Below are 26691 nucleotides of genomic sequence, written 5' to 3'. Positions count from 1 at the left end.
TGGTGATCTGGCTTAATCTGGACAGCTTTCAGTTTTGCTGAGCAGTGGTGTGTAGCTATCTATTTTTAGGTCATATATGCTGCCTTTGAGATGAAAACATTAGACTTTCTTCTCGGAAAAATGTGCATCCAAAATTCTGCATGAACCTCCTAAAACCAACCCATGGTTCTCAAGTTAGAACCCCTGACATAAAGGCATATAATGGCCTTTGTGCAATGCAATCTACGTTGTTGTTTGCTGTTGTTTTTGTGACAGGGTCTCGCTCTGTCGCCCAGGATGGAGCGCAGTGGTGCAATCATAGCTCACTGCAGCCTTGACCTCCCAGGCTCAAGCAATCCTCCTGCCTCAGCCTCCTGACTAGCTGGGACTACAGGTGTGTGCCACAATACCTGGCTGATTTTTTGTCTCAGCCTCCCAAGCTGCTGGAATTACAAGCATGAGCCACCACACCTGGTCTGCAACCTATGTCACAACTAATTCCTGTCTGTGGAGATGAAGGCTAAGGGGGAAAAAAATCAATAAAAAACTACAAATTATTCATAACAGATTTCTCTATCAAGTGGTAGGTAGAACATAAGAGTGGTCAAATGAGTAATGCCAATGGCTAATGGTTGTTTAGTCTTCTTGTAGTGTATCATATTGAGAAGCCCAGACTTACAATTTATGATGAAAGAAATGGCATATATATTCATGATACATGCATTCGTTTGTTATTAGAAAACAAACCTGTGAAGTGAGGGGTAGTATTATGGGGTTCCTCTTTTAAAAATGGCATGGGGCTGGACACGGTGGCTCATGCCTGTAATCCCAGCACTTTGGGAGGCCAAGGCGGGCAGATCACCTGAGGTCAGGAGTTTGAGACCAGCCTGACCAACATGGTGAAACCCCATCTCTACTAAAAATACAAAAATTAGCTGGGCGTGGTGGCACACGCCTGTAATCCCAGCTGCTTGGGAGGCTGAGGCAGGAGAATCACTTGAACCTGGGAGGCGGAGGTTGCAGTGAGCTGAGATTGTGCCACTGTACTCCAGCCTGGGTGACAGAGCGGAGACCCTGTCTCAAAAAAAAAAAAAGAGAGAGAAAAGAAAAGAAAAGAAAAGAGAAAAGAAAAGGCATGGACTACACTCTTGTCCAATTAAATGAGATCATATTAGATCAGGACACGGATAAGAACAAGTCAAGTTGTAAGAGTTGATAAAGTTAAAAACCAATCGAAAAATGAAAAAGAATGGGCTTTACCTTCAGAAATAATTCATGAACTCCTGGAGATAGAGAATATTCCCTGGTTTCAATTAATAAAAAGATTCATGTGCAGGGTAACAAAATGGCTTTTTTTTTTTTTAAGTATTCTTTAAAAAATGATGTTGTATCAAAGAAGTGATAACAGGAAAAAGAACATATCTAGGTGTAAATTTCCTCTCCAACCTGCAGGGAGAGCTTGGTGTCAGGTAAAGAGATCAACTGAACAAAGTAGCTTTTGTTTCTCTATTCCCTCCTCTTTCTGTATCTGTAGGTGCTCACAGCTAAATTAATGTGAAAAGTAAACCATCCGGCCCAAAAATATTGTAAGTTCTAAAGGACTTACAACATTTTTTCATCCTATTTTTAGTACACTAAATAGTAATACTATTTTCTTCCTGGAAGTTTGGCTTTAAGGTTCTTATTTTGGCAAAAATTAGATTGTTTGCCTTAAGGGAAGGTATATCTTGAAAAATGTCACTTTAACTGTATTTCTTTTTTGTTAATAATACTGAGACATTGTACAACAAACAGAAAAACATAGAACCTATCTTGATCATTTTACTAAAACATCTACCCTTCAAATTGTTCCCATCTCATTTATACTTTATGAAGTATATTAGTAAGAGAAAAGTAAAAACATATTCTTTATTTTTCTCCATACTTGGAGACTGCATACTTTCTCTGCATACTTGCAGACTGTGGCTCAGTAACAAAAGCCTTTATGATTCACTAAGGAATCTAACAACTGTTAGGATTTGAACTCTACATGAGCTGGTATTTTAATTTCTCACTTAAATCTTTTCATTCTTCCCAAGGAATCCTGTGTCACTGTTCATGCTTCTTAAAAACAAGTTATTCTGTATGACTGACTGACTGGTTTACTGCATCTAAGCAGCATTAATTCTCTAGTAATTATCATCCTTCATAAAATTATCTGAATGCTTTTTTTAGAAGTTCAAATTATTTTCGAAAATTTACCATTTTTTGGCCAGGCGCAGTGGCTCATGCCTATAATCCTAGCACTTTGGGAGGCCGAGGCAGGCAGATTGCCTGAGCTCAGGTGGGCTGACTGCCTGAGCTCAGGAGTCTGAGACCAGCCTGGGCAACATAGCAAAATCCCATCTCTAATAAAAGTACAAAAAACTAGGCCAGGCGCGGTGGCTCAGGCCTGTAATCCCAGCACTTTGGGAGGCCGAGGCGGGCGGATCACCTGAGGTTGGGGGTTCAAGACCAGCCTGACCAACATGGAGGAACCCTGTCTCTACTAAAAATACAAAATTAGCTGGGCATGGTGGCGCATGCCTGCAATCCCGGCTACTTGGGAGACTGAGGCAGGAGAATCGCTTGAACTCGGGGGGTAGAGGTTGCTGTGAGCCAAGATCATGCTACTGCACTCCAGCCTGGGCAACAAGAGTGAAACTCCGTCTCAAAAAAAGAAAAACAGCACTGCCTCATGGTGCGCAACTGTAGTCCCAGCTAATCGGGAGGCTGAGGCATGAGCATTGCTTGAACCCAGGAGACAAAGGTTGCAGAGAGCTGAGATTGTGTCACTGCACTCCAGTCTGGGCAACAAAGCGAGACTCTGTCCCCAAGACAAAAAAAAAGAAAACTTACCATTTTTCATCATTTTTGTATTATTTTCATTTTAATATTTATATTTCATCTCCTGAAAAGCTTATTTATTTGCTATTAGAATCTTCTGTTTTAACCATATAGTTGCAGGAACCAATAGACTAATGTAATGGTGGTCCAGGTATGTCTGTTTTCTGTGTGCCAGAGAGCACTGCTTTGCAGGATGGTAAAGAACTTTTCATTTTGAAAAGTATTCAATACATGGTTTTGGGGGGAAAATGAATTATACCTTTACTCTAGGACTTCTTAAAGCCTTTAATACATTAATGAAATTGTGAATTTACAAGACACACAATATGTAAAGATTCCTATGCTTATTTGAATTCACTTTCTCCATGACTAACTGTCCCAAACAACAGTTTAGGAAATACTGCTTTACTTAAACTCTGCTTTATATCAGTCATTGCTGATTACTTAATTAAGATGTACACTGCCTTTGTCTAAATTCTTATAATTTCCTTGTCCAAAATATTTCTTTATCCATAAAAGAATAAGCAGCAGTTGGTCCTGGATAGATGACAATATTTCTTAGAAATAATTGACATTACTTATTTATTATTATTTATTATCCCTAACGCCGATGACGAGAAATCAAAAAAGGTTTATGTTTGTTACACTTATAGAGAAGGCAGAGAAATGGGTCATGTATTTTTAGAAATACTCTCACCAAAATAATTTAAAAAGAAAAAATTTTAGTTCCTTTAAAGGATGTTTATTTATATGGAACATAAGTTTATTATTCCATAATACCTCAATTCCTAAAGTGTTGCTGTACAGCAAAAAAAGTTTTTAAGCATAGCTAAAAGATCTACATTTACTTATTCAAAACTTATTGATTGCTTACTACGTGCCAGGATAGTCCTAGCCCATGGATATACAGCAGTGAACAAAAAAGGCATGCTTCTTATAAAGTTTATAATTTAGCTTTTTATTTCTTTTATATGGCCTATATTGTTATAAGTACTTGCTCTGGAACTGTTTTATTTTTAAAACTACCTTTGATGTGGTAAGAGTATAGGTAGGCTGATATTTAAAAACCTCAAATGTGCAATCAATTAATTTGCTTATGAGGGATGGCATAAACCATGAAATACAGGCATATAGTTAACTGAGAGACAAAACATTTTACTTGTACATTAGAAACAAGTATCATTTATATCTCATTGTCTCATGATTTATAATTATTTTACATTAAAACACTATGAGAGGCCAGGCGCGGTGGCTCAGACCTGTAATCCCAGCACTTTGGGAGGCTGACGGGGGCGTATCACCTGAGGTCTGGAGTTAGAGACCAGCCTGACCAACATGGAGAAAACCCATCTCTACTAAAAATACAAAATTAGCCGGGCATGGTAGCACATGCCTGTAATCCCAGCTACTAGGGAGGCTGAGGCAGGAGAATCACTTGAACCTCGGAGGCAAAGGTTGCGGTGAGCCAAGATCGTGCCATTGTACTCCAGCCTGGGCAACAAGAGCGAAACTCCATCTCAAGAAAAAAAAAAGAAAGAAAAGAAAAACACTATGAGATCCATTTCTTTTCAATAAATGGTGCTAGGTCAACTGAATAACCATATGGAACAAAATGAATCTTGAACTTTACATCCCAAACTATGCATAAAAATCAACTTTGGATAGATTATAAACTTAAATATGAGTGGTAAAACAATAAAATTACAGAAGAAAACAAAGGAAAATATCTTTATGATTTCAGGTGTAGGCAAAGATTTCTTAAACAGGACATTAAAAGAATCATAAAAAATAATAAACTGGATTTCATCACTATTATGAACTTCTGCTCATCCAAAGACACTATTAAGAGTGAACAGACAAGCAACAGAGTAGAAGATATTTGCAATACATAGACCCAATAAAGAACTTCCATTCTATAAATCAGTAAGACATAGACAATCCAATAGAGAAAAATGGCCACAAATCTGGGCAGGTTATTCACAAAAGAGAACATTCAAATGGCAAATACACAGATGAAAAAAAATTCAATTTTATAAGTCATCAAGAAATAAACAGGCATACTTCAGAGATACTGTGTGTCTGGTTCCAGACAACCTCAATGAAACGATTATCACAATAAAGTGAGTGACACAAATTTTTGGTTACCCAGTGCAAAATGAAAGTTATGTTTACACTATATTAAGTGTGCCATAGCATGTCTAAAAAACAATGTACGCACCCTAATTAAATGTACTTTACTATGAAAAAAATGCTAATGATCATTTGAGCCTTCAGCAAGTTGTAATGTTTTTGCTGGTGGAGACTCTTGCTTCAGTGTGGATGGCTGCTGACTCATTCAGGTGGTGATTGCTCAAGGCTGAGGTGGCTATATCAGTATCTTAAAAAAAGACAGCAATGAAATTTATTGCATCAATTGACTCTTCCTTTCACAAAAGATATCTCTGAAGCATGGGATACTGTTTGGCAGCATTTTACCCAGAGTAGAACATCTTTCAAAATTGGAGTCAATCCTTTCAAATTCTGCCACTTCTTTATCAACTAAGTTTATGTAATATTCTAAATTCTTTTTTTTTTAGATGGAGTCTCGCTCCTGTTGCCCAGGCTGGAGTGCAATGGCGCGATCTCAGCTCACTGCAACCTCCGCCTCCCAGGTTCAAGCAATTCTCCTGCCTCAGCCTCCCACGTAGCTGGGATTACAGACATGGGCCACCACGTCTGGCTAATTTTGTATTTTTAGTAGAGACAGAGTTTCTCCCTGTTGGTCAGGCTGGTCTCGATCTCCCAACCTCAGGCAATCCGCCTGCCTCGGCCTCCCAAAGTGCTGGGATTACAGGCGTTGAGCCACTGCACCCGGCATATTCTAAATTCTTTGTTGTCATTTCAACAATGTTCTTAGCCTCTTCACCAGGGGCAGATTCCATCTCAAAAAAAAAAAACACTTTCTCTGCTTATCCGTTAGAAGTAATACCTCATCCATTCAGATTTTATCATGAGATTGTAGCAACTCAGTCACATTTTCAGGCTCCAGTTCTAGTTTTCTTGCTATTTCCACTACATCTGCAGTTAGTTCCTCCACTGTAGTCTTGAACCCCTCAAAATCATCCATGAGCATTGGAAACTTTTTTCTTTTTTTTCTGAGACAGGGTCTTGCTCTGTTGCCCAGGCTGGAGTGGAGTGGCACAATCACGGCTCACTGAAGTCTCAACCTCCAGGGCTCAAGCGATCCTCCCACCTCAGCCTCCAGAGTAGCTGGGATTACAGGCAAGCACCACTATGCCTGGCTAATTTAAAAAAAAAATAACATATGACAACGTCTTCTTATGTTGTCCAGGCTGGTCTCAAACTCCCAGCCTCAAGCAGTCCTCCCGCCTCGGCCTCCCAAAGTGCTGGGATTACAGGGGTGAGCCACCACCAATCACGAATGTCTTTAATGGCATTTAGAATGGTGAATCCTTTCCAGAAGGCTTTCAGTTAACTTTGCCCAGACCCATCAGTGGAACTATTCTATGGTAGCTGCAGCCTTTCAAAATGTATTTTTAAATAATAAGACTTGAAAGTTGTAATCATTCCTGGATCCATGGGCTGCAGAATGAATGCTGTGTTAGCAAGCATGAAAACATTTATTTCCTTGTACATATCCATCAGAGTTCTTGAGTGATGAAATTCATTGTCAATAAGCAGTAATATTTTGAAAGGATTCCTTTCTTCTGAGCAGGAGGTCTCGACAGTGCACTTAAAATATTCAACAAACCATCCTGTGAATAGATGTGCTGTCACCCAGGCTTTGTTGCTCCATTTATAAAGCACAGGCAGATGTAACAATTCTTAACGGCACTAGGGTTTTTGGAATGGTCATTAAGTACTGGCTTCAACTTAGTCACCAGATGCATTAGTCCCTAACAAGACAGTCTGAATGTCCTTTGAAACTTTGAAGCCAAGTATTGCCTTCTCTTCTCTAGTTATGAAAGTCACAGTTGATCCCTTCTTCCAATAGAGGGTTGTTTGATCTACATTGAAAATCTCTTGCTTAGTGTAGCCACTTCATCAATTATCTTAGCTAGATCTTCTGGATAAATTACTTGCTGTAGCTTCTCTGTTAGCACTTGCTGCTTCATCTTGCACGTTTATGTTATGGAGATGGCTTCTTCCCTTAAACCTCATGAACCAACCTCAGCTACCTTCAAACTTTTCCTCTGCAGCTTCCTCACTTCTCTCAGTCTTCACAGAATTGAACAGAGTTAGGCCCTCCTTGCTCTGGGTTATACTCTGACTCAAGGGAATGCTGTGGCTGGTTTGATTTTTATCCAGAACACTTGGACTTTCTCCATATCAGCAATAAGGCTATTTTGCTCTCATATCAATCTTGTGTTCACTGGAGTAGCATTTTTAATTTCCTTCAATAATTATTTCTTTGTATTCACACCTTGGCTGTTTGGTGCAAGAGGCCTTGCTTTTGGTCTATCAGCTTTCGACATGCCTTCCTCATTAAGTTAATCATTTCTAGATTTTGTGAGAGACATGTGACTCTTCCATTCACTTGAACACTTAGAGGCCACTGTAGGATTATTAATTAGACTAATTCCAATATTGTTACCTCTTAGGGAATAGGGAGGCTCCAGGAGAGGAAGAGACGGGAACAGCTGGTTGGTAGAGCAGTCAGAACATACCTGTTTATTGATTAAGTTCATCATTTTATATGGGCGTGGTTCAAGCATCCCAAAACAATTACAATGGTAACATCAAAGACCACTGATCACAGATCAAAAATAGACATAGTAATAATGAAAAAGTTTGAAACACTGTGAGAATTACAAAATGTGACCAAGGATACTAAGTGACCATATGTTGTTAGAAAAACGGTACTGAAAGACTTCCTGGATGCAGCAGTATCATAAACCTTAGATTTGTAAAAATCACACTATCTGTGAATCACAACAAAGCTAAGTACAATAAAGCAAGGTATGCTTGCATATTAAAACCACAGTGTAAAACAACCACACAGCCACTGGAATGGCTAAAAAAGAAGAGACAGACAATACCAAGTGATAACAGGGATGCAGAACAGCTAGAACTTCTCTACACTGAAAGCTGAAGTAGAAACTAGCACAACTGCTTCATAGTATCTATTAAAACTGATCATATGTATACACTCCCTGACTCAGCAATTCCACTCCTAGGTAAACACTTAAACAGAAATGTGTGCATATGTTCACCAAAAAAACATGTAAAAGAATGATCATGTTAGTACTATTGTAACAGCAAAACTGGAATCAGTTCATATGTCTACCAAGAGCAGAACATATACACAAATTATGGTTTATTTGTGCAAGGGCAGACTACACAACAAAGGGAGTGAATGAACCAGCTATATGTAACAACATGGATAAATTTCAAAGACAGTGAGCAAAAGAAGGCAGAACCAAAAGTTATCCTGCATGATTTGGTGTATGCAAAGTTCAAACTCAGGCTACTTTTATCTTTGGTGCTAAAAGTCATAATAGTAGTTATCCTTGAGAGGGAGAGGAATAATGACTAGAAAGAGGCACAGTGTGGGGTGGGAACTCTCTTCTGAGGTACTGGTCAAGTTCTCTTTCTTGATCTATGTGTTCTACAGATGTAGTCACCTGGTGAAAATCAGCAGCAGTATATATATGATTTGCCTGAATACATAATGTACTTTAATAAAACATTTATTTGAAAAGTGCTATGAGGTCCACATATATTTTGCACATTTAAAATTGCCTTTCAAATTCTCTACATATCATTCAAAGGAATGACCACTCCTCTTTTCTCCAGTTTGCCCAAAATTAAAATACTTGAAATAAATTAAATACTTGAAAACAAAACCTAATCCTGAATGGGGTAAGCAAAATTATTATTATGGCATAGGATTATATTTGGAAGAAGAAAATAGTACACTTGACTCATATATCTAGGCCAATAAAAACCTATTTTATATTCCTCTGCAAAGCTACACTTCTAAGCTTTAAATTAAATGTCCCAAAATTTAAAAACGGCTTCTCGTATGAAAAGGTATCTCATCCCTCACTAGCCTTGTAACTCTCTTTTTAGGTGCTCTCCAATTTGTGAGTGTCTATGTCATCACGCAATACCCAGGCATAGTCTTAACAGCCCCAAAGCACAGTGGTCTAACCCAAATACCACAATTTCATGAATGCAGTCTAGGAATTACCATCACACGATTTGTTCATGGAGGTTAACTAAAACAACCAGATCTTTTTCCCATTATAAGTCAGATTTCCTACAACCCAAAATTTTAAAAATTTATTTTTTAAAAAGTTAAACACAGACTTAGTATTTTTCTTACTAAATTTAACTTTGTTGGCTTTGGCTCATCACTCAAGCCTACTGAGAATACTTTGATTCTGTCTCCTGTCATCTTGGGTAACTCTCCTGGCCTCATATAATCTACACATACAATTCGTATTTTTTCTCTGTCTTAACTCAAATTATTATTTTAAAAATATGTTGATCCCTGCTTGTTGGGCTTTCCAGGAAAAAAAGAGAAAAGAAAACTGTTGATCCCAAATTGTCAAAGAAAGACATTTAGAGGGCACTGCCAGCATCTTCCTTAAAGCATTTGCCAAAGGATGTTTCATGTGATAAACCCTAAAATGAGCGAGGGAGGTGCCCTATAATGAGTTTGGGAATGCTGGGTCACTGCAGAATTCCTATCTTTAAAATTCTATAAAAGGCCAGGCACGGTGGCTTACACCTGTAATCACAGCACTTTGGGAGGCCTAGCTGGGTGGATCACCTGAGGTCAGGAGTTCGCGACCAGCCTGGCCAACATGGCGAAACTCTGTCTTAGCCAGGTGTGGTGGTGTGCACCTGTAATCCCAGCTATTCGGGAAGTTGAGGTAGGAGAATTGCTTGAACCCGGGAGGCAGAGGTTGCAGTGAGCCGAGACTGTGCAACTGTACTCCAGCCTGGGCAACAGAGTGAAACTGTGTCTCCAAAAAATTAAAATAAAATAAAATTCTAATAAATATGGTCTCTAAGAGGGGTTAAAATATAAAGTGCCTCCCAAACTTATCTGACTTGGAAACCTTTTCTCATCTTGAGAAATCAGTATTCCTGGAAAGACCCTTTGCGAAATGAAGCTCTAGGATGATAACGATGCATCAGCCAGCATTCTTTGGGCAAAGGATTGTTTCATTAGCTTGAAACCCACCTTACTGCCTTATCATTTGACCTACCTAAACTTCTCCATGTTTTCTAAAAGATTATCAAGATACTGTCAAATGAAATAATGATATCTTGCCAATGGAAGTAACTTCTCACAAAATGAAACAGGATCAGTTAAAGAGGATTTAGTATAGTATTAGTGAAGCAATAGATGCCCAATCTACTGTGAAAATTACATGCCGTTAAGAAGCTATGAAAGTGAAAGACACCTTCTTTAAAGTTTTCCATCAAAATAGCTATATTTAAAAAGCTTTGGCAATTAAAAAATAATCTTTGGTCACCTGGAAAATTCAGTTATATGTGACACCTCATTTCCCAGTGATATTTAGTGAAATATTTCTATGTATTAAGAATGAGTTATTAAAAAAGAATAAGTTATAAAAAATTATCACTGAATACTGCATATTATACAAAGAATCTTATAATAATATAGTTTAAATTTTTTTAAGTTTTCATATATTGCCAAGAGAATTTCACGTATTCATCTGAAATCCACTTGAAAGATTATATTTAACAAAACATATGGTCTTTGTAAATGAAAACAGACACAAATAAGTATATCAAGTCTTTCATCATTTAGCAACTTAATTTCAGAATGGGGGTAACAGGATGATAGGCTTTACTTGTAAAAAAATTTACACAAACAAATCATATTCACACAGCACATTTAAATTGATGGAGGCAGCATATTCACATAATGTGGCACCAGTACCACTAATCCTCCACATTGTCTCCTAGGGCTGTAGGATTTAAGATGTTGTTGAGATAACTGGCTTCCATTAGCAAGTATGTGATTGGCAGGATGATAAAGCCTTTTCACTCACAGGTCAGCTATTTCCTTTTCCTTAGAAGAGGGCAATCCCGATGATCCATCTTTTAGCTAGTCTCTCATAGAGTCCCAATTCTCTTGCCTTCAGCTTTGATATGGTTCTAACTTTCCTCTTGTATCAGCTCATACTTGTCATCAACTCCTCTATTCAGAAGAGCAAATATCAGGAGTTTGACCTCAGGGCAAAGTCCGGGTGGGCAGGTAAAATGTGACCACTGGACCTACTTCCTAATCTTTCATAGCAATTCATGAAGCAGTATCAAATTCAAACTAAAAAACAGAAGCATGACCCCTTATAAGTACTAAGAAAAGGGCTCTTTTGCCTTTCTAAGTATACTTGAAAAGAACTGTCAACCACCCTATTAAGACAGAAATGGATCACAGACTAAAAAAGAAAAAAAGAAGGAAAAGTGCAGAACCCCAACTGAAATGTAAATAAAGGTGTTAGCAACCCCTTTACGTTTGGTGGTATACTACTTCACATAAAAGTGTTAAAGCAATATGCTATGAAACATCTTTATGAAATAAGGAACATAAATGCCCTATCGAAACTTTAAAGCATCCTTATTTAAATAATCACTAACATCTGATTTTAAAAAAAGCTTATATCACCTCATGTGAGACTTAAATTTTCAAGACCATTTTATTTTTATTTTTTGCCAAATTCCCCATACTTGGCATTTCACCACTTAAGTATTTGTAAACTAATTTTAAAAACAAATATAAGCAAAAAAAAAAAAAAAACAAATATAGGTGAAAAACATCTATCTTTTTCAATGTATGAAGTCCAGGCTGCTAAAATAATAAAATTCAAGCCATGCCACAGTGATCTAGCAGCTAAGGAATTAGTTGCATATTCTTATTTTGGAATACAAAAGTCCAAGAATACAGTATGATTAAATTTTGATAATAATAATCAGAAAAAATTATTTTAAGTCCCTTTTAAAACTAGAAAAAATTAAAATGTAATAAAATAACTCATCAAAAATTTTCTATCCACTGATCTCTTCCATTGCATATTTACTACTATTCTCAAAAATTGTTTTATATTTAGTTATTTCTACATAAATCTTGTATTCTAACAATTCTACACACGTTATCACAGATTTCACAATTCTACATGTTTCATAATAGATTTTTAAAATTAACTTAGAAGTCTCTTAGATTACATTGATGAGGAAAAGTCAACCAGGACTTAATGCCCTCTAAGTGCACATACTTGAAAAGTAAATTCAACAAAAATGACTTGAGATGTTTATTAATATTTATAAGTATGTCTTAGTAACGATTCCCTAGTGAGCTACATACTTGTAAAGAGGCCTTCTATGCTGTCAAATGATGATTATCTTTGAAAGAAGAAAGTACCTGGGATCAGTGTTTTAATCTCCATTCAACCAACCACCTATCTATCTGGAAAAATCAAGGAACAGAATCCTTACACGAACAGTTTCATAAACTATGTGGTCCTATTCACAATCCTACAATGAGATTATAAACTAGTTAACATCACACAAATGAGTTACCACCATAAAAATTCATATACAACTGAAAAAATATCACATGATAAATTTCAAATTTTCTATAAACAGATTATTCATATATAATGAGAATTATTCTCAAATCATCTCCTCTTAAAGCTGTCCTTTGGATTGGAGAATATGTTTATGTCCTTGCAACTTACACCAGTAGGAAACTTACCCCACTAAGTGACCTTAAACTAACTGGGAAATGAATATACAATCAATCCTGCTTTCAACTTGCTAAAGAATCCTGTTTTCAATATTAGATCACCTTGTTCAGGGAAATAGCACTGCAACAGAGGGAACACCTTCTAAAGGAAATGGATTTACTGTCAACAGAAAGAATCTCTTCTGGTAAACTGGAATGGAAGTTAAGAGTTGTAGGGATAAAGGGAAAACTCCCTCACCCTTGGAAATTTAACTGAAACATCAATTAACAAAAGGCAAATTAATAGGAGAAATAGCATATACATTTATTAGCACGCAGGAGGGGGAATTGCAGAGTGATTTTTCCACTTTGCAATGGGGGTATAAATGGTTACATGTTACTGTTTTGTTTTGTTTTAGAGGTAGGGTCTTGCTATGTTGCCCAGGCTGGTCTTGACACCTGGCTTCAAGTGATCCTCCTACCTCTGCCTCCCAAGTGCTGGGATTAGAGGTGTGAGCCACCATGCCTGATCCTGTATCTTTTTTCTTAGGGGAAAGGGAGATGGGGGAAGTGTGTATGATTTTAGGAGGGTAGTGAATGATTTTTAGGGGAACTTAATGGGAATGAGGAACATACAATGATCTGGGAAAAAGTCTGTTAAGCCTACAGATAATGGTTTGATATGTGACAAAAGTCTGTCCAGGTGTGTTGACAGACTTCAGTCTTTCTCTTGCATGAGTTTAGCTAATACAACAAGGGAAGGAACCAGAGGTAACCGTTTTCTTCCTTGACAGGTCCAAACTTCAAGCAGATGAGGGAATTTTAGAGAACTTTATTCTGTACTTTGGGAGAGACAAAGTATTGAGAGATGGTGGGGCAGTGGGTGGGGGGTAGGAAGGAGGTCAGAGAGACCTCGATGCTGCTTCTTCAGTTCAGCATGTCAAAGCACCGTATTTTAGAGTACTGGTTTCTGAGCCCCAACATTTCCCTGTCTAAAATTTCCCTAGAAGTTTCACATATCAAAAGCTGAGTTAGTGGCTGTGAAAAGACAAATCAAGTTAGTAGCTCAATGGCAAAAGATCTCATCAAATCAGTCTCTTATTTTTGGGAATAGGCCAGTTCAATTAAACAGCTGTGTCTTTTTTTTTTTTTTTTTTTTGAGATGGAGTCTCGCTCTATTGGCAGGCTGGAGTGCAGTGGCGTGATCTCGGCTCATTGCAACCTCCACCTCCGGGATTCAAGCAATTCTCCTGCCTCAGGCTCCCAAGTAGCTGGGACTACAGGTGCGCGCCACCATGCCTGGCTAATTTTTGTATTTTTTTTTAGTAGAGATGGGGTTTCACCATGTTGGCCAGGATGGTCTCAATCTCTTGACCTCGTGATCCACCCACCTCGGCCCCCCAAAGTGCTGGGATTACAGGCGTGAGCCACCGCGCCCAGCCAACAGCTGTGTCTTATTTTAGAAGACAGCATTGCAGATGGGCCCTCAAAGCTAGGCCTGCAAACATATTTTTAATAAGAGGCATCTCTACAGAAACAGAAGAAAAACAATGTTCAATGTCTGGAGTAGTCTATAAGCTAATTATCAGAGTCTCTGAAGCATCTTCAGGTTGCAGTGGCAATCTGACAGATTATCATTATTATGGTTTGATTCAGGTATTCAAGCAAACTTTTTGCACAGTCCGTATATCTGTAGGCACAAAGGCTGTTAATATGTAAGTTGCTCTGGTGATTTTTGTTGAAGTTTATATTAAGCTCCAGTTTTAGGGCTTTAAGAAAAGTAGTTTTAATTTTTAGTGATTTTAAGTGAGAAAAATGTGAAGACATTAGTTTGGAGACTTGTAGCTAAAAAAGAATTTAGGATTTGGTCCAAATTGCAGGCAAATAATAAAAACTCAAAAATAATGGACAAGGCTAGAATCTAGTAACACGTATATTACAGTTTTTTTAAATATATATTTTTTCTAGTCCCCCTTTTTAAAAAATCAAATTATACTAGGACTAATTTATTTGTGAAATAAATTTTAGTCTTACCATATTTGGCCTGATTATTTGTATAGTGCAGCAAGAATAGTGATTCACCATATGGACTTTTGAAAAATGGACTTCGTTGAAACTTTTAATAAGAAATTTTGGATTAGACTTTTAAAAGCCTTAAGGGTAGGAAATCAAGCTGAGTATTTGTCATCAGACTGTGCCTCTAATATCAGTATGAACTGGGTGAAATTTTCTCTTTTCAAGGTCCTCGAAATATCTTCAGGTTCTTAGGCCTGCCAGAAAGTGACATTTTTTAACTTATCCCAAGGTCAGGAACCTTATAAGGGAACTGTGTGGACAGGGTACAGGGCCAGCCTTTTTTTTTTTTTTTTTTTTAAAACTTTATTGGCTTTATAAAGTCAACCTCAATCCCTCAAAGCAGTCTGGTCGTATATGAAAACATGACAGTTTAGTCAAATCCTTGGTAAAATAACCAGCGTTTTCAATGTGTCCTGTTACAAAAGAAAGGATTCTTATTGAACTTATGTAAATAATTAGATTGTCATAAAACTAGAATATTTATGGATGGTTCCTAAATTCTGGAGAAATCATGTAAGAGAAAGGTAAATGTTTTGATTTTGTTCATAAGTGTATTTTAACTAATTGCTAGAAGTTACGAATAGCTTAGAAGAAAAAAATTTCTTGGCTCTGAAAAACAAAACACAGAAAGAATCAAGCAATGTTTTAAATAAAAAGTCATCAAAAAATCATTTTGGGCCAAGTGTGATGGCTCATGCCTGTAATCCCAGCACTTTGGGAGGCTGAGGCAGGTGGATCGCTTGAGCCCATGAGTTCAAGACTAGCCTGGGCAACATGGTGAAACCCCATCTTTACCAAAAATACAAAAATTAGCCAGTCACATAACCTGGTCTCAAAATAAATAAATCAGTAAATAAATAAATAAATAAATAAACATTTAAAAATAAAATAATAAAAAAATTATTTTAGTCCATCATCAGTTCAGTTCCATGTAATTCTTATTTTGCTTGATGTTGTTTTAGCAATCTTTATGAATGTATGAGCTGTTTAATTAGAGTCCTGGAATTTTTTACCTAGTCCAATGGTATGATTTCCAAAGTTACCAGACACCGGTATTTAAGAGCATTGTCAAGGTCTTTTATTTTTTTACTTTAATATTTTTATTTTTATTGTGAAAAATTTCAAACATACATGAAAGTAAACAGCACAATAAACCCATCATCCTCACCTCCCAGATTCAGCTACTATCAATAATTTTTCTTTGCTAAAGTATTTTACAACAAACCACAGAATACATTTCCCTGCTTTCTCCCACTGATTTGTCTGAATTGGGATCAAAACAAGTTACAAACATTATATTTGGGTTTTACGGCTCTGAAATATCTGGTAAAAAAAAAAAAAAAGTTCCTTTTTAAGATTTAAGAGGCAAGCACTATCTGAAATGCAAAGAAGGAAATGTGAGGACAGTATGCCAGCAATCATATTTTGGTGAGGATAGGAGCATGGATGGGGAAAAAAAATGAATGGAAAAAGACCAGCAGGAAATAAAACAGAATGCCAATAATGATGTGTTTGGGCAGTAAGACTATGAGTAACTCTTTCTATTTTTTTGTATATTGTAATGTTTTTTGAAAACATGTATAACTTATATATATGTACTTTTTCATTTTACCTATAATATTTTATTATGCCTCTAGTAAGGCATTTAAAAAACATATTCACCATTTCATTATTATACCTTTTACAAATAATTTAATACCAAATATCTAATATCCATATTTTCCTGATTATCTCAAACCTGCCCCCTCCCTTTTTTTTATAACTAGTTTGTTCAAATTAAGATGTAAATATGGTCTGTACATTGCTGTTGGTTATGAGGTCTTATTTAATCTTTACATATAGGGGAATGTGATTTATATCAAAGATGGTTATATGATGGTCTGCAGAAAGAATGTATTTCATTTTTAAAATTTTTATTTTATTTTATTTCAATAGCTTTTGAGGCATAAGTGGTTTTTGGTTCCATGGATGAATCGTATAGTGGTGAAGTCTGAGATTTTAAGTGTATTCATCATCCAAGTAGTACACATTGTACCCAATATGTAGTGTGTGTTTGTTTGTTTGAGACAGAGTCTTGCTCTGTCACCAGTCTGGAGTGCAATGGCACCATCTTGGCTCACTTCAACCTCCGCCTCCTGGGTTCAAGTGATTCTCCTGCCTCAGCCTCCCAAGTAGTTGGGATTACAGGCACCCGCCACCATGCCTGGTTAACTTTTTGTATTTTAGAAAAGATGGGGTTTCACAACATTGGCCAGGATGGTTTCGATCTCCTGACCTCATGATCCACCTGCCTCAGCCTCCCAAAGTGCTGGGATTACAGGCGTGAGCCACCGTGCCTGGCCCCCAATATGTAGTTTTTTATCCCTCACCCCTTCTCCCACCCTCCCCATTTTGAGTCTCCAGAGTCCATTGTATAACTCTGTATGCCAAGAAGCAAATTTTGGACTTTAGCCAACTGTAAACTGCTTTTTGAGGAGAACCAAAGAAAAACAATTAATATTCTGTAGATGACAAAGGACTTAGAATAGCCATGATTAGGCCAAGCACGGTGGCTCACGCCTGTAATCCCAGCACTTTGAGAGGCCGAGGCAGGTGAATCACCTGAGGTCAGGAGTTTGAGACCAGCCTGGCCAACCTGACGAAACCCCGCCTCTACTAAAAATACAAAAAAAATTAGCTGGGGGTGGTGGCATATGCCTGTAGTCCCAGCTACTTGGGAGGCTGAGGCAGGAGAATTGCTTGAACCCAGAAGGTGGAGTTTGCAGTGAGCTGAGATCCTGTCACTGCACTCCAGCTTTGGTGACAAGAGCGAGACTCCGTCTCAAAAAAAAAAAAAAAAAAAAGAATAGCCATGGTAAAAGACACCAATTGACAAGGGAATTTTGTTATTTTTTGCGACACATAATAACTTAACATAATAATTATGCCTGATAACATATATCAAGACATCAGAATTTCAGGAATCATTTTGGAACACATGAATAAGATATTTGTATAAATAAAATTCAAAGCAAGTTAAATACCATTTCTTATTTGACAATGTTTCTCATATGATTTTCTTATATTGAAGAAGACTAATGTGTCTCTCTTGAGCTTCCAGGGGCCCTTTCTGGAATATCCAAAAGTTTGTTCAAAAAGACAATTTTGGAATCTGAAATTTGGGGAAGTATGTTAAATACCAAAGGTTTAAAAACTTGATTAAAATAGGATCACAGGTGGTCGGGCACTGTGGCTATACCTGTAATCCCAGCATTCTAGGAGGCCAAGGCAGGCGGATCACTTGAGGCTGGGAGTTCAAGACTGGCCTGGCCAACATGGGAAAACCCCGTCTCTGCTAAAAATTAAAAAAAAAAAAAAAAAAAAAAAATCAGCCAGGCGTGGTGGTATGTGTCTGTAGTCCCAGCTACTCGGGAGGCTAAAGCAGGAGAATTGCTTGAACCCTGGAGGCACAGTTGCAGTGAGGTGAGACCATGCCACTGCACTCCAGCCTGGGCAACAGAGTGAGACTCTGTCTCATAAATAAACAAACAAACAAATACAGGATCACAGGTGACTTAAAATAATAGTCATTTACTTAGCCAGTGATAAAGATTTCAAAACACAAAATTTTTTTTATTCTTTGATAAAGAGAAGGCAGCTTTTTAAATAGTTAAATGACCTAACAAAGACCATCTTCTTCTTCTACTATCTTTCCCAACTCAGCAAGGTTAATCATCTATAGATCTAGGTCACCTATAACAGTGTTCCTTGTTTGACATAATATCTGAGCACTGATTGCAAACAGAAGTAAATATGAATGTATTTTATATGTACCATACTTTACAGACATAATTTGGAGATAAGAATTGCTTTTTAAGTCTCCTTCTAAACCTGACTTGAAGATATACCAATTATTTCCACATGACTCATCTTTCTTTTTTGAGACGGAATCTCACTCTGTTGCCCAGGCTGGAGTGCAGTGGCACGATCTCGGCTCACTGCAAACTCCACCTGCCGTGTTCAAGCGATTCTCCTGCCTCAGCCTCCCCAGTAGCTGGGACTACAGGTGTGTGCCACCATGCTTGGCTAATTTTTTGTATTTTTAGTAGAGACGGGGTTTCAAAGTGTTAGCCAAGATGATCTTGATCTCCTGACCTTGTGATCCACCTGCCTTGGCCTCCCAAAGTGCTGGGATAACAGGTGTGAGTCACTGAGACAATGAGAGCGCCCAGCCGGCAACTCATTGTCTTATAAGGATTCCTAACCAGTATATGTTTTGCTTCTCTAAAGTATGTTTAAGCTCCATCAGGATAAAACTATTTCTTACACAGTTTTATATTTATTTCAAACACATCTTTCCTCTGCAAATAATGAATATATAATAGTAAGTATTTAGGAAACACTGGGTTGGAATTATCTATATTCTCAAACATTTACTGAAGTCAGAGTTTCTTAACTGCTCAAAGTGGTCCTGCTCCGAACATCACTGTGGTAGAGTCTGTTCGTACCAATGATGAAGCCTCATCTCTATCCCCTAAAGGGAATGGGAACTATTAATAGACTGATACCACAGTGGCTTTGTTTTAATTCAATCTCCATATGGTTCTTCTTGCAAAGGCCACAGTCACTCCTACTGTCTATTCTAGCACTCCTGAGCCCTCTAACTTGGATCCTCCTTTCCTACTACAACTCCTTTGTGACTTGACTCCCCAGCTTTCTTAAGCTACTTAATAATAGGAATTAAAAAAAAACAAAAGGGGGAAGAGAAAAGAGGAGGAAAAGAATAAAAAAAATAAAGAGGTGGAAAAAGGGAAGAAATAAATAAAACGACAATAGAGATGTCAGAGTAGCAAAATGAATAGATTTTTTAAATGATCATATTTGTTACTACACTTAGAGTATTGTGGCCAGAAAAGAACTGTGTAAATATCTCATTACATTTTTAAAACGTATTTTATCCTTCTTTCTGGGACCAACAGAAAATTTATAAAAATAGCATTCTTTACCACTGAAAAAATTGTATGCAAGGGGTTACTTTCTAGGTTGTAAGAATTTACATTTAACTTGGGTCCTGAAATTAATGTTAATACCACCAATTTTCATATATGACAAGATTATTAAGAAATAATCTGAACATCAAGTGTCATTAAACCAAGCTACAAAGTTATGATTTAGTAATGTGCTTAGCAGGTAATAACTATTAAATAAATTAAATATTCACTGATGAGAATGCTCTATGAAGTTGAGGTACTGAATGCATTACAGGTTCAAAGAGAAGTGTCAAATACATAGTTATCAAGGAAGCATTTTTCTTAAGATAGGTTGTTTCAAGGCAAACAGGCATTCCTGTAGCATTAAGAAAAAAAAAGTGAGGCGAGGGCAAGAGTTAGAGGGCAACAAATGGGAAGTACATTATTACATCTTACTTGTCTGAGGTCAATGAATGCTAGCTGCAGGGTATCCCCCTGGAATCCTGGCACAGGTTCAGAGCTGGCAAACACTATTAAAAGAAAGAAAAAACGAGAATAAAAATGAGATTGCAAAATATACAAGAGTTTAACTGATAAATTAATTTCTACTCATTATAAATGCATTATAATATTTACACATAATCATTTCAAATGAATATTATTTATAACCTTCAATTTCCACTACTGAGAAAGATCTCCACATCCACTACCTCAAGTGTTTCAATAATTTTAAATTTCGAATCTGCCATGTAATCATTTTAATCCTAATCACAATACATTTAGGAGGGTTTTCTTACTAAAATTTAATATTAACATACTTCAATCAAGTAAAGCTTTCTGACTCTTTTTAGCCTTAGGTGAATGATTGTAGAAGCATTTAAAAATTATATCAATTCCATGGCTGTCAACATATTTTGAAACATTTGCTTTGCTACAGAATAGGAGCTATTAAAAAATCCCACCTCTAGCTAATAGCAATAAAAGGCAGACAACAAGGTAAGAAGCCAACTTTACATGCAGACAATAGGTAAAATGTTCTAAGTAGAAAAATCAGGATGATGCAGGAATGCCTGTTCATGCCTTTTACAAATTTTTATTTATTTATTTTTTTGAGATGGAGTCTCGTTCTGTCGCCCAGGCTGGAGTGCAGTGGCACCATCTCGGCTCATTGCAACCTCTTGACTCCCAGGTTCAAGTGATTCTCCTATCTCAGCCTCCCGAGTAGCTGGGACTACAGGTGCATGCCGCCACGGCCGGCTAATTTTTTTTGTATTTCAGTAGAGATAGGGTTTCACCATGTTGTCCAGGCTGGTCTCGAACTCCTGAGCTCAGGCAATCTACCTGCCTCGGCCTCCCAAAGTGCTAGGATTACAGGTGTGAGCCACCGTGCCTGGCCAGTAATTTTTTTTATAAAGGATTCATGCCTCAACTAAAAAATATCTCAACAAGAATTTTTAAAATTTCCACAGATTCCTTCAATAATTTTTTGTGGCTCAAAATTTTTAATACTACTAACATAGCTTATTTAATTAAATTAAAGACAATTCCAATATTAGTTATTTTAAAAACTTAAAAGACTTGGCTCATAAAAAAGACCCTGTCATTTTACATGCAAGCTTCTCTGGTAAGAATGCCTGTAATCATTTTCCCACTCCATTAATATTCTGATTTTCTTTTCTTCTTCTTTTTTTTTTTTTTTTTTTTTAAGAGACAGGGTCTCGATCTGTCACCCAGGCTGCAGTGGCATGATTACAACTCACTGCAACCTCGAACTCCTGGGCTCAAGCAATCAGCCTCCCAAGTAGCTGGGACTACAGGCATGCATCTCCACACTTGGCTAATGCAATTTTTTTTTTTTTTTTTTTTTTTTTTTTTTTGTAGAGATAGGTTATTGCCATGTGGCACAGGCTGGGCTTGAACTCCTGGCCTAAATAAAGCAATACCTTTGTCTTGGCCTCCCAAAGTGCTGGAGAGTCTAATTTTTTAAGAGAACATTATAGACGTTCCATTTGTGAATTTATCTGAGCTAGAATTTTGGAAGCTATTTAAATTTCAGCCTATATAGTTCTTGGGATAACAAAAGCAATTCTTAAATTTTGTGTATTCTGTGTGAAATATAGTTTAGAAAGGCTCAAAATCAACAATTAGAAACAATAAATATATGAAAATTTGCACAGCTTAATTTATCTGGCATCTCTGGGGAATGTTGAGTTCAAAATAAGTTTCTGTTGCTGTCGTATAATTTTTGCTTTAAGCATCAGAATTTTTTTTAAATCTTAAGCATTTTTTACAAAATTCTAAAATGTATCATTAATCCTGTGGGTCATCATTAAGAATACATTTTGTTCTATAAAGTAAAATTCCCAGGGGTTGTTATGGAAGTTAGAGCTTTTTTTTTTGTTCTATTAAAAAGTTGTGCTATTTGAGTTCTCATGTCTAGCTTTTCTAATTTTTCTGCCTTCTCCTCCCTGGTAGTTTTAACATGAATTCTTACTCCCTACTCTCTCCCTCATCTCTCTTATTAATTTTATCTTTACTCTTCTTGAGCGGGTAAGCCAGCTAATCAATTACTAGAATTATGTCTAAAGTAAGAGCAAACACAAGCTAAGCAAGGGCCTCTCCTACTAGTAAGGTTAATAGGTGTTATATACATACCTTGGAGCGTATATACCTTTAGAGAATGAGTAACCTTTTGGTTACTCAGAGATGCACCACTTTTCTCCCTTTCTTCTTGGTTCTCTGCTAGGTTATGGTCATTAGATAAGTGACTAAATTCACCATTCTCAGACCCCTTTTTTCTAGAAAACCAAAATTTAGTGACCAAATCTAGCCACATTTTTCAGTATTTAATACAATTTATTCATATCACTGTCTTTTTATACAATGAAAAGTGGTATACTTTCATATAGTGGTATTGCCGTTACCTGCTACTACGCCCTAGGTAGCCGAGCTGCCTTTCTCTAGTATCATTACATCTTAACTGAAAAACGATAAGCAAAATTATAATACCTTTTATATTACATTGTAAAATATATTATTATTTTATGTTAGCCGTTTATATTATAATCATAAAAGGTGTTAAAAGTAAAGGTGTTTTCTAACTTCAAAAAAATACTTTTTTTGGCTGGGCATGGTGGCTCATGCCTATAAATCCTAGCATTTTGGGAGGCCAAGGTTGGAGGACGGCTCGAAGCAGGAGTTTAAGACCAGCCTGGGAAACATGGCAAGACCCCATCTCTAAAAAAAAAAAAAAAAATTAAAATTAGCCAGGCATGGTGGTATGCACCTGTAGTAGTTCCACCTACTGGGGAGGCTGGGGCAGGAGGATCACTTGAGCCCAGGAGGTTGAGGCTGCAGTGAGCCATGATTGTACCACTGCACTCCAGGTTGGGTGACAAAGTGAGATCTTGTCTTTAAAAAAAAAAAAAACTCAAGACCATCCAGCATTTTGTTGGCCTTTTTTTTTTTTTTTTTTCCCCACAGTCTCAGGCTACTGTCTGTAACCGTTTACCATAAATCCCTAGTGGTTCTCAACCAAGGCTGTAAATGTTACCATAGCTTCTACCACCACCATGGATAGATACACACACACTCATAAATAAAGACTTCCTATGATGCAGAGAGACTCATTTTATCAGGCACAAAAATAAGCTCAATTTCATTTAGACATATAGTTATTATCTATTTAATGCTCAGAATTTTTCTACATTAAAAATAATCTTAAAATAATTTTTCTTTTCCCTAGGTTTAAGATACTACAGTTTAAGACCCAATGGCTTGGCAGCAAACCAAAGAGCTCAATGTCAAAATTAAAGGTACTATAAATTTATATAGCACTTTATAGTTTACTAAGCACTTTCTCACACACCATCTGCTCTGAGCATCACAATAACTTATGTTAGTAAATAGGGCATGCAGATGATGGATCATAAAATCTTGCAACTGAAAGAGACAACCTCTTTGAAACACGTCCAGCAGTCCCCTAAGGACTCAGTTTAAAAGTTGCCGAGACTTTTTAATTTTTTGAGATGGAGTCTTGCTCTGTCACCCAGGCTGGAGTGCAGTGGCGCGATCTTGGCTCGCTACAACCTCCTTCTCCCAGGTTCAAGTGTTTCTCGTGCCTCAGCCTCCCAAGTAGCTGGGATTACAGATGTACACCACCGCGCCTGGCTAATTTTTGTATTTTTAGTAGAGACAGGGTTTCACCATGTTGGCCAGGCTGGTCTCCAACTTCTGACCTCAAGTGATTCGCCTCGGCCTTCCAAAGTGCTGTGATTACAGGCGTGAGCCACTGCGCCCAGCTGGGTCCTTCATTTTATAGGGCAGAAAAAATTAAAAGGAAAGTGACTTGCCCAGGATTACATAACTAATTCAGATTTCCTGGCATTTACTCCATTAATCCAGAATCTGATTAAGTATTCAGTCTCTTATCTTTTATCACATCTCTCATAAGAATCTAACCAATAGGGAAGTGAAATTCACTAGATTATAACACTCAGGGCTTTTTCTCAAAAATTTTTAGGGGTAGAAGGCAATTTAGTGACCTGATAATCATCTGACACAGAGGACATTCGTAACGATATGCTATTGATTCACAGCTTCGTATTTTTCCCTTTATTTCTTTAAAAATCAAATGCAGTCAATCCTTTTGTTTCTACTTCTCAAAATATCTCGAGACTGAATTTGTTTCTACCTTAGTACAAACTAATATCATTTCTTGCTTGGATTACTAAAACACACCCTATCTGACCTCCCTGCTTCTGGTGCAACCTCTCCATCCACTTATCCCAGTAAGATTTACGTAGATGTAACTTGTGCCACTTCACAGTTTAACATCCTTCAGTAGTTTCTCATCATCTTAAAATAAAATAAGGCTAAGGTCCTTTGCAATCTAGCCTTTGTCTATCTGACAGCCTCATCTCATCATTTCCCTAGGGGCACCTCAGTTTCTATACCACACCAAACTACCTGTACTTCCGTGCATATACCACTCTCTTTCCATGATGCTTTGATCCCTCTGCCTAGAGCATCCTTCCTCTTCTTATTTTCCATCTGGGCAAACTCTTATTTATCCTTCAATCATTGTCTTCCTTGGGAAGACTTCCATTATCCCTGCAGGTTGGGTTATGTTCTTTCTGCGTGTTCTCACTGCAACTTTCTGTGCACAGCTTAACTTTAGCACTCACTTGGCTGCCTTGTAACTGTTTATCTGTCTGGGTCTTCCCACTAAACCATGAACTCCCTGAGAGCAGGGACAGTACTTTCACTTCTACACTCTTATCACCTAGCTCAATGCCTGACTGATAATGAGTATTCAATGAAAGTTTCTTAAATCAATGAAGAAAAACAGAACCATAAATAAATAAATGCTAAGGGAATGCCACCCAGTATTGGATATTGATATATTATCTAGCTTGTTGATTAGATTTAGAATGATGCTGTCCAAGAGAACATTCTGCAATAATGAAATATAATGTCCATGCTAAACTTAATTTTTGGTTTTATTTAATTTTTTTTGAGACAGGGTCTCACTCTGTTGCCCAGACTGGAGGGTCATGGTGCCATCACAGCTCACTGCAGCCTCCCTCAACCTCCTGTGCTCAAGCAATCCTCCCGTGTCAGCCTCCTGAGTAGCTGGGACTACAGGTGCCATCATGTCTGGTTTTTTAATTTTTTGTAGAGACAGGGGGACTATGTTGCCTAGGCCAGTCTCAAACTCCTGGCCTCAAGCAATCCTCTTGTCTTGGCCTCTCAAAGTGCTGAGATTACAGGTATGAGGCACTGCATCCAGCTTAATTTAAATTTCCTAGCCATATGTGTTTATTTAACAGTGCAAATCAAGAACATAACTGTATACACTCAGTGTATTTATAAAAGTAATTAAGGGTGGGTGAGAATACTCCTAATAGTTTCTTCAACAAAAACTAAATCATAAGCTCTTCCACTAAACAAGAAGTTCCTGGGAAGGAGTTACATACATGATGCCTGTCACCTAGGAAATAGTCAATAAATGTGTGTTGAATGAATAAATAGCAATATAAATCATTTCTGCTAATATTGTCTATGGTCCCAATAATTCATGGGGTCAATTTTAATCTTTTAAATTTTTAAAGAATTGATGACTAATTTTTGAAATCTCTTGAAGTACTATCATCAAATTACTTTTTGGCTCATCCAGATTCTCATTTTGTATATAATTTGTCATATTTTGGGGATTCCTAATTCTCCTCCCTTGGACTATCGTTAAAATTTTAAAAACAATAACACCCACTTCCCTCCTATTATGGTGTCTTTGTTTTTGTCATTTAGCCATGCCTTTAAGGGTATTTTTAAAAAACATTGATCCTGGTTACCCAATAAGATACGTAAAAATCATTTCCAGACTCTATAAAGTTTTCTTTTTTAAGAGATTCCAAATCTTTGTTTTTTTCTCTTAATGCCTCCAATTTGGCTATTTCCTTTTTAATAAACAAAATAACTTCAGGATATTCATTTCCTCTTATTTTCTGTAATGATAATAAATGATTTCAAGTTTTCTTTATTATTATTATTATTTTTTGAGACGGAGTCTCACTCTTGTTGACCAGGCTGGAGTGCAATGGCACAATTTCGACTCACTGCAACCCCCACCTCCCAGGTTCAAGCGAGATTCTCCTGCCTCAGCCTCCTGAGTAGCTTTGATTACAGGCATACGCCACCAGGCCCTGCTAATTTTGTATTTTTAGTAGAGAAGGAGTTTTGCCATGTTGCCCAGGTTAGTGTCAAACTCCTTACCTCAGGTGATCTGCCCACCTTGGCCTCTCAAAGTGCTGAATTACATGCATTAGCCACCGCACCCGGCCTGATTCCAAGTTTTCAAATATTCTTAGATTAGAGAAGGAGGTGTCTGATCTTATTGGGAAGGTATATTGTAACAATAGAATAAAACTGCTATATCAGCCTAACTTGGAAGAAGACTAGTTTGAATCAATTTAGATGAAAGTGGAAACAAAAAATAATGTATGCAGGGTAAGCTGTGATTATAACAAAAGTATCTTCCAAATTGGCAATCTATGAAGTTGTTTTTCCTGTTTTTTTGGGTTTTTTTTTTTTTTTTTTTTTTTTTTTTTTTTTTTT

General features: G+C 37.2%; 1 protein-coding gene across 3 annotated transcripts in view; it reads right to left on the bottom strand.

The window, feature by feature from the left end:
* Positions 1-26691, bottom strand: part of EXOC6 (exocyst complex component 6) — a 218698-nt gene that overhangs the window by 26336 nt on the left and 165671 nt on the right. For all 3 annotated transcript variants that reach the window (XM_025396941.1, XM_025396939.1, XM_025396942.1), the window contains one exon: positions 20032-20105. In XM_025396941.1, coding sequence (XP_025252726.1) covers positions 20032-20105 — 74 coding nt within the window. The remainder of the gene's footprint in view (positions 1-20031; positions 20106-26691) is intronic.

The sequence above is a fragment of the Theropithecus gelada genome, chromosome 9 (genome assembly GCF_003255815.1).
Source record: "Theropithecus gelada isolate Dixy chromosome 9, Tgel_1.0, whole genome shotgun sequence".
Lineage (NCBI taxonomy): Eukaryota > Metazoa > Chordata > Mammalia > Primates > Cercopithecidae > Theropithecus > Theropithecus gelada.
This window is presented reverse-complemented; position numbering and strand designations above follow the sequence as displayed.